The sequence below is a fragment of the Pipistrellus kuhlii genome, unplaced genomic scaffold (genome assembly GCF_014108245.1).
Source record: "Pipistrellus kuhlii isolate mPipKuh1 unplaced genomic scaffold, mPipKuh1.p scaffold_m20_p_20, whole genome shotgun sequence".
Taxonomy (NCBI): Eukaryota; Metazoa; Chordata; class Mammalia; order Chiroptera; family Vespertilionidae; genus Pipistrellus; species Pipistrellus kuhlii.
This window is the reverse complement of record NW_023425516.1, coordinates 12,422,938-12,431,552: the sequence shown is the minus strand read 5'-3', so window position 1 is coordinate 12,431,552 and position 8,615 is coordinate 12,422,938. Positions and strand designations below refer to the sequence as shown.

Here is an 8,615-nt window from a genome sequence, read left to right as displayed (position 1 = left end):
TGTGTGTGTGTGTGTGTGTGTGTGGGAACCGCCGGGGGCCTGAGAGCTGAGGTCCCTCTGGGCACTGGGCCCCCATCCCCCCGCCCCACTCCCCACCTGGCAAACAGGAGCCATCAGCTTGCGGCGAGAGATCTGAGCCGTGAGAGACGTTCCTTGGTCGCTTTTTTTAATTTTTAAATTTTCTTACAAAAGTGTACGTGTTTACCAATACAGTCTTGTTTTGGTTTTGTGTATAATGCTTTCCGTCAGTGCTTTTCTTCCGTTTTGAAGTCACAAACAGCAGGCACTGAACAGCAGTCCCCCGCTGCTTCGGAGGGTCAGGCCGGGCGGGTCAGTCCCGGGCTCTGGCCGGCAGACCGGGCACTGAGGAAGACTCCCACTGCACGGGGGTCCCAGGCACCCAAGGCCAGGGTGGGGGCTAGAACAGCCTGACCCCCATCAAGCTGTCTCCAATCCGCTCTGTGGGATCAGCCCCCCTAGGGCAGCCCAGTGGCTGGCCTGCCCCCGGGGGTGAGTGGGGGGCCGGGAGTGGAAACCCAGGGGGTCCCCTCTACCCTTCGGAGTCAAACACCTCTGAGCCCCACTCCCTGCCCAGCTGCCTGTTCCCAGGGCCAGCTGCCCAGCTCTTCCGGGGCACTCCCCTCTCCTGTCCTTCCAGGCCCCCCTCTCCTGCCGCCTCCCCGGACCCTGCCCTGCAGCCCCCCAGCCTCCTCTCGCACTCGCACACAGCACCATGCACACAGCACCATGTCAGTAAACAGCTAACTCTGCCTAGGGAGTTAGGAGGGAGGGAGCCAGGGGGTGGGAAGAGAGGCGTGTCCAGAAAGTCCGGCCTTGGCTCCCGCGCAGAGGCACTGCCGACTCTTGCCACCAGGGGGCTCCAAGCTCCGAGGCTGGGTCTGTGCAGGCTGGCCCTGGAGTTCCCTTCTTCCCTCCATCAGATTCCTAAGAATGAAAAGCTGGGCCCAGGCCCTGAGGAGGGAGAGGGCAGGGCTGAGCAGGGTGGCGGGGTGGCGGGGTGGCAGGGGAGGGCTGCCCCCTCAGACTAGGCAGACGGAGGTGTATACAGAGGCAGCTGCTGTGGGACGACCCTGAGGGTTTCACCCCCGGGGCCAATCCCAACATGCTCTTCTTCAGAGGCCATGCACTTGGGGTGTTTTAAGGTGTAGGGGGGCCACCTCTGCTCTGGTCCCATATCCTCTGGGCCCCGACTTGGCTTGTCCTCCCCTAAGATTCAGGCGGCTGGGCTCCAGGTGGGGGTCGGGGAGGGGTCCCCCCAGGGAGCGCGCAGGGAGAACAGAGCATGCAGCCAGCAGAGGCGAGAAGAGCCCCTGCCCAGAGGAGGGGAAACGGCCGGACAGACAACCAGAGGAGAGAACGTACCAGGCATGCAAGCTAGACCCAGGAGTCAACGGGCTGAGGCTTAGCGTCCCCCACAGCGTCCACCAGCCTGACCGCGGGCCTGCTGGGCCCCGGAGGAGCAGCCTTCCTGCTGGGGTCAGGCTGCAGGAGAAGGGCGTGGGCACGGGGGTGTTAGAGGCAGAACACAGGAGGTTAGTCAGAGCTGGCTCTGGGCGCTGGGCTGGTCCGAGGGGCAGGGCCTATCCATGCTGGTGCACAGGAGGAGAGGGCCGAGGGGGCGGGGAGCCAGGCTAACGTGGCTCACACAGGTGCAGCGTGATGAGTGTGGGTGCACAAGGCCTGAGCCCGAAGCCAGGGGATTGGCACAGAGCAGGGGGCAGGTGCTGCCCTGGAAGTGGGAACACGAGGCGCTCTTGCCCAGAGTAGAGGGTAGACACCCTTGCTCAGACTCCTGGGGTCCTGTGCACCGTGCCAGGCCATGCCCTGGGTCACGGGCCCCCTCCCTCTCTGAGCGTGAGCTCTGAACCAGCTGCACCCACAGACTGGCTCTGATGTGAGGTCCCCAAGGTGGAGGGGCCGCTCCCGGGCCCAATCTCCCAGCCCAGCCGCCCTACAGGTGAGCCCGCCCTGGGCGGATGCCAGGCCCCGCCTTGCCTGAGCCCCTCTCCTGGCAACCACTGCTCATGCCGCCCCCCTGGGCAGCTGCCCAGCCACTCACTTTCAAGGGCTCCTTCTCAGAGGCCTCCCCTGCGGGGGCACTGCCTCGAGCCCTCCACTCTCTCCGGTCCATCGTGGAGTATCCATCTGTGGGGGCGCAAGGGAGGTCCTGAGGGGCAGGCCCCCCGGAGCAGGTCTCCCTCTCGGCTGGGACAGGGCACCAGCTTCCCTGCCCCAGCTCTGTCCGGGGGGCCTAGGACGGGTCTTCCCAAGCTCCTCCTCCCGGCTCTCACCCTCCCCTGCCTCAACCGCTCAGGCCCTGCAGCGGCTCGCTGCTTCCCCTTGGCAGCTCCGGACTGCCCAGCCTCCCTTCAGCTGACAGACCAGAGACCCTCGCTGGGCACTGACCTCTTCCTGGCCCCACCCCAGTACCCTCTGAGCACCCCTACACCAAACGTCTCTTTTTCTTTTCTTTTTTTTAAAATATATTTTGTTGATTTTTCACAGAGAGGAAGAGAGAGGGATAGAGAGTTAGAAACATGGATGAGAGAGAGAGACATCGATCAGCTGCCTCTTGCACACCCCCTACTGGGGATGTGCCCACAACCAAGGTACATGCCCTCGACGGGAATCGAACCCGGGACCCCTCCGTCCGCAGGCCGACGCTCTATCCACTGAGCCAAACCGGTTTCGGCCAAACCTTTCTTTTTCAACCACTGCTTCCTGGGCATTCCCAACAACACATACGAGCACACACACACACACAAACACACACACACACAGAGCATAACCACCTGGCCACGCCCCCTCCTCCCCACACAGGAGGCACTGGGCACTGCCCCTGCACTCACCTGGGCCAAGGGCCTCCATGGGAATCACATCCCGGCTGCCTGGCTTCTCACCATCTAAAAGGCACAAGCAAGGGGCTGGCTGGTTGCAGGCAGCAGTGGGGGGCCCAGGGCAGATACCCCCATGGCAGGGCTGGCCTCAGAGACCCTGGGCACCCTTCATCACTAACATCTCTGCACCCTTTTGCTGGCTCACTGCCCACTGCCAATCTCTCCCCACAGCCTGGCACCAATGGGAGTACCCCAGGGGGAGAGGATGTACAGGGCTGCAAACGGGGGAAGGGACCTCCCTGAGGCCATTTTCCTGTAAGAAGGCCCACCTCCCTCCTCCACGCCTCACCAGCCTGGTCACTATCCATGCACCGGGTGGAGAGACACGGCTCTAGCTCAGGGGTGGCTCCCCACACCCCGCCCGTCCTCACCGAGGCTCTTGTCCACCAGCGGCAGCGTGCTGTCATCAAACCCTCCGGGACTCAGGGCGCCCTTGGGCCCCTTGGCATGAGCAGCAGCGGACTGGAGGGGGGACAGCCAAACAGACAGGGGAGGGAGGGGGTCAGGGGCACGCACTCCGGCGGCGGGGGACGCAGCCTGGCAACGTGAGCAAAGAAAGGCCGTGCACCTGGAAGCGGGCCTTGGTCCAGCCGTCCCTCTGCAGGGCGCCGCGCAGCTCCTTGTAGCTCCACACGGTCTGCAGCACGTGGGACGCGGCCTTCGCCTCGCGCACCGATTGGCTGTGGCCGGGGCCCAGGGCGGGGTCAGCGTCCGGCCCCGCCCCCGGGCCTCCCTCCCGCTCCCCCGCCCGCGTACCTGGAGGCGCCCAGGGCCGCCAGCGCCGGCACGCCGCGGGCCTGCAGCAGCGAGCGCGCGTTGTCCGGGCTGTCGGACACGATCTCGTGGATGGTGTTGAGCACGGCCACCACCGTGTCCTCCTCCAGGCGGGCCCCGGGGCGCGCGGGCGCCTGCGCGTTGCGCACGTTCCGCACCAGCTCTGCCATGGCGTAGCTCCCTGGGGGGGAGGGGGAACGAGGAGCGGGGAGGGGGGGTGGTGTTAGGACAGGCCTCTGCCCACCCCCCCACCTCCTATGGGGAGAGAGGAGCCCACAGCTCCCAGCGCACAGGGGTAGACCAGGCTCAGGCAGCTTGATGGGAGACTCCAGCGCCTGGGACAAAGTGATGTGATGGGGCCCAGGCCAGGCCCTACTAGGGGTGTCGAACTCAATCAGAGAAGGGGCCAAAATCTAAAATCCAGCCTAAATCGCGGGCCGAATGGTTTACTGAACAGTCATAAACTGTCACTGTGATGGAAATGCAGCGGAGTGCAGTGATGACAGCGCGGTGCGGGCCACATTGCAAGGCCTGGCGGGACGGATTTGGCCCGCGGGCCTTGTGTTTGACACATGTGCTCTAGACTCTAGTCTAGAGTAAGCCTAGGGCCTAGAGTAAGGTGACCAGATCGTCCAGGTGTTGGCGGGAGAGTCCTGATTTCTAACAACTTTTCCCACTTCCCGCGGCGTTTTTAAAAAAAAAAGTCCCGATTTTTTATAAGATTGGAAAGATTCTTTCCAAAAATCGGGACTTTTTTTTAAACGACGCGGGAAAAATTGTTAGAAATCAGGACTGTCCCACCAACACCTGGACGATCTGGTCACCTTGCAGTGTTCCCCAAACTTTTGACATATGTGCACCCCTTCTATAATTTTCGTAACGCTGAGTACCCCTCATACTCATGAGAACGTAGAATTAGGCGCAGCTAAGCTCAGCGCAGGGCATATCCCCACCAAACTCTGGTGCAACGCGTACCCCCATCCAACTCTTCCCGTACCCCTGGGGGGACGCGTACCACACTTTGGGAAACACTGGTAGAGCCCTCCACCGGTTCCCGCCCAGGCTCTGCCCCACCTGCGTCCTCACCTATGAGGTCCTTGTTGCGCCGGTCCAGCGAGAGGTTCCGCAGGGCGATGGCCACGGCGCGCACCACCTTGTCGGTCTCGGACTGCAGCAGCTCCACCAGCACGGGCAGCCCGCGCTCCTTGCGCACCGTGGCGCGGATGTACGTGGCCCACTGCGGCGGCAGAGGGGGCGGAGCGCGCTCAGCGCACAGGAGGGACACGCTCCCGCCTGAGCCCTGGCCACTCCTGCAGCGGAGACTGTGCTCCTGACACAGCCTTCCACCAGCAGCCCAATGCTCCCTCCGCCAGACGCCTCCACACTCCACCACTCAGGGCACCTCCAAACCCCACCACCCAGGGCACGCTTCTTGCAGCCCCAGCGCCCTGAACCTCTCTCTGTCCTTAGGGAGGGCTCCTCCCCTCCCCCTGCCTGCCAGCACCCACAGAGACACACAGGGAATCCCCCTCTGGCCCCTCCCTGCCAGACACGGCCCTCTCACCATCCAGTTGCCAGCACTGAGGTTCTGCAGGGCACCGGCCGCAGCCTCCAGGGTGTTGAAGTTCCGGCTCTCGGTGAGGAGTGAGAGGTAGAGACGCACCACCTCGGGCTGGTACAGCAACTCAAAGCCTGGGCACAGAGCACCAGCTGCCAACGGTCGCCCAGACCTCCCCACATCACCGCCTCCCCCTCCTCCTTCCGGGGCGAGGCTGAGATGGGGTGGTGAGTCAGGAAATGTTTAACAATGTTATGGCTGCCCCACAGAAAAAGCAGCCCCAGCCAAGACCGGTTTGGCTCAATGGATAGAGCATAGGCTTGGGGACTGAAGAGACCCGGGTTCGATTCCGGTCAAGGGCATGTACCTTGGTTGCAGGCATATCCCCAGTAGGGGGTGTGCAGGAGGCAGCTGATCAATGTTTCTAACTTTCTATCCCTCTCCCTTTCTCTCTGTAAAAAAATAAATAAATAAATAAATAAATAAATAAATATATTTTAAAAAAGCCTGGCCTCTCTATCCCCCAATCCTGGGCACCTGTGGCACCCTCTGCTGGTGCCCGGGGACTAGGTGGTCCTCCGGGGAACACCACACCTGTGGGCCCGTGTCCATATTGGATCTGCAAGGCCTCCTTCGTGGCACAAAGCTTCACGACAAGACAGTCCTGAGCCAGGACTCCACCTCCACCCGCTCACCTTTGGCGGCCTCCGTCCTCTTGGGCAGGTCCAACGTGTCGAAGTTCCGGTCCATCTCACCGTCCTTCCTCCCTGGAACAGAACAACAGCGGGAGGTGAGGTGGACCCCGTCGGGGGAAGGCGTGTGTGATGAGAGCTGGGCCCAGCACGTTCCTGCCTAGAGCCCAGGAAGCACCCCCAGGTCCAGGATTAGACACCCAGAGACCAGGGGAGCAGGGTCAGCAGCAGGGCCTAGGGCTGTCCCAGCCAGGACTCATCCGTCCGTCTCCCACCAGGTGCCGGGAGCTGCGCCCAGACCTGCCCAGTGGCCTCCTGTGGCTGGCGGGTGTGTGAACTGAGGGATCCGGTGGCTGGGTGGTGGGTAGGGGCACACAGGGAAGCCGAGGCCTGGCAGGGACAGGACATGCCTGGCTACCCACAAGGCAGGGCGGGGGCCAAGGAGTCCTACCCCAGGGGAAACTTGCCCGTCTTGGGCCTAGACCCTGTCCCAGGCTCTGTTGGCCAGGAAAACCCTGCTCACGGGCCAAACCCCTGCAGCAGCTCCACCTCACACCTGTCAGCCTCGACCTGTCCCCCTCTGGGCCGCCATGGAGGCGTTTCTCCTTCGGAAGGCAGCGGAGCCGAGTTTCAGCGGTCGCCAACCTTTTTGGACCTCACGGGCCACCAGATGGCGACCGCTGGTCTAGATGACCTGGGACCCCCACCATCCCTGGCCTCCGGGGGCCTTTGTGTGTCCCTGTGTGAGCCTCACACGCCCCACTCCACTGGGGAGACGCCCCCCAGGCCTTGAGGACATGGCTCTGCCCCAGTCCTAGCTCCAGGCCCAGCCCTGCCCGGGGAGCCAAGTCTGAGGTTACAGAGGGACAGCCCCTGAGCCTCCAAATGAGTCCAAGGCTGACATTCCTGCCGTTGTCATGGAGATGGCTGCCCGGAGAAGGGACTGGAGGTGGGGCAGGACCTTGAGTCTGGAAAGCCCTGCAGTTTCGAAGATCATCGCTGCCTGAGCACTAAGGGGAGGGGGCTGTGCCTCCTTGGTGCCCACGGCACCCGCCAGGCCTGGATGGCAGGACAGACAGGGACTCACCTTGATGGAACCAGTCCTCTGGGCGGCCGGAGGAAGCACAGGAGAAAGGAGACGAGCCTGAGCGGGCAGCACCCCCCGACCCCGGGCCCTCCCAGGAAGCCTCAACTTCCCACTGCACACCCTGGGTTAGACAGGCGGCAGGTGGGATCTCACCCCAATTGCTGCTGGGGGTTGAGTGCCCGCGTGTAGGACAGGGGTCAGCAGAGGCCCACACAGGCAGGACAGGCGAGGGCGATCCCCCAATTCCACCTGGCAGCCGCTGGGGGATGCTGGAACCTGCACCCTGAAGGGGTGGGGTGCTGCCCCCCACGATCTCTCAGGGTCTCCTGGTAGGTGCTCTATCAGTGCCAGCAGGGGGCATCACCTTTGGCACTTTCCAAACTTGGGCCCACAGAACCCTCCCTAGAGCTAAGGGACTAGGCCCCCCACGTGGGTCCTCTCCTCCCCTCCTCCCCTGCAGGCACCACAGCGCAGAGAGAGGCGTGAAGGCTGGGCCTGTGGGATGGGCACCCCAGGGCGGCCCGCCCACCCACCTTGGCTCCCTGCTTCCCCACTTCCCATGAATGGCATGGGCACCGAGAGCCGCAGCCTGTGTCGGGGGAAGGGGAGAGTCGGGGGACGGAGGGAAGAGGTGCGAAAGCGGTACCCCAGCCAAAACCGGTTTGGCTCAGTGGGATAGAGTGTCGGCCTGCGGACTGAAAGGTCCCAGGTTCGGTTCCGGTCAAGGGCACGTACATTGGTTGCGGGCACATCCCCGGTAGGGGGTGTGCAGGAGGCAGCTGATGGATGTTTCTCTCTCATCGATGTTTCTAGCTCTCTATCCCTCTCCCTTCCTCTCTGTAAAAACTCAATAAAATCTTTTTTAAAAAATAATATGAAATAAAAATAAAGTGGTACCCCACCCAGGCCCCTCCACACACCTTTGGTCTTCTTGCCACCAAAGCAGCCGGCATCGTCCCGCCTCCGGTGCTGGGAGCCCACGGTACCGCCCAGGGGCCCGGGCTCGGCCTCCTGGTACCTGTCGGCCCCGGGCACCTCCTTGTGCACGTGGTACGACAGGTTCCGCATGATGCACACGCAGTTCTCCACCGACTGCGGGAGGAGAGAGCTGGTGGGGGGACGGGCCGGTGGGCACGGGGGACGCCATGCCTCTGAGAGGACCGAGGAGGGTGCAGACATGGAGGCCTGAGGCAGGGGGCCCACACGGGCAAGCACCCTCAGGCAGGGGCCGAGAGGGAAAGGGCAGCGGGGCTCTGTGGTCACTACAGGGTGGCCCGCGCTGCCCCGGAGGTGCGGGCCTGTCCCGCGGTGCCACCCATATGCTTCAAGCCCTGGGTCTGGTCCATCTCCCTGGACCTCTGAGGGAGGCCGAGACTGCCCCTGCCTGGGACCTGCGGGGACCACCCTGCCTCACCCACCCCGCCCACCTTGTTGTCTGTGTCCTTCCTGCCCACGGCTGACTGGAGGGCATGCAGGAGCGCGTCCACCAGCCCTTCACACTCCCGAAGCCGCCGCCGGGCCTCCGCGCCATCTGAGCTCACGTTCCTGGGTAGCCAAGAGCAAGCCCCATGACCCCTGGCTCCCGC

The 8,615-nt window shown here is 63.4% G+C and overlaps 1 protein-coding gene across 5 annotated transcripts in view; it reads right to left on the bottom strand.

Annotated features, from left to right (window-relative positions):
* Positions 1–244: 244 nt before the first annotated feature.
* ARVCF (ARVCF delta catenin family member) overlaps positions 245–8,615 on the bottom strand; it is a 47,509-nt gene continuing 39,138 nt past the window's right edge. For 3 of the 5 annotated variants that reach the window (XM_036449102.2, XM_045585495.1, XM_036449103.2), the window contains 13 exons: positions 8,457–8,574; positions 7,950–8,121; positions 7,030–7,047; positions 5,946–6,017; positions 5,257–5,384; positions 4,779–4,929; positions 3,675–3,873; positions 3,487–3,598; positions 3,290–3,380; positions 2,871–2,924; positions 2,081–2,166; positions 1,384–1,503; positions 245–972 (listed from right to left, as the gene is read on the bottom strand). In XM_036449102.2, coding sequence (XP_036304995.1) covers positions 1,396–1,503; positions 2,081–2,166; positions 2,871–2,924; positions 3,290–3,380; positions 3,487–3,598; positions 3,675–3,873; positions 4,779–4,929; positions 5,257–5,384; positions 5,946–6,017; positions 7,030–7,047; positions 7,950–8,121; positions 8,457–8,574 — 1,309 coding nt within the window. In that variant the 3' untranslated portion in view covers positions 245–972; positions 1,384–1,395. The remainder of the gene's footprint in view (positions 973–1,383; positions 1,504–2,080; positions 2,167–2,870; positions 2,925–3,289; positions 3,381–3,486; positions 3,599–3,674; positions 3,874–4,778; positions 4,930–5,256; positions 5,385–5,945; positions 6,018–7,029; positions 7,048–7,949; positions 8,122–8,456; positions 8,575–8,615) is intronic. The other 2 variants (XM_045585494.1, XM_036449105.2) reach the window with 1 other exon arrangement.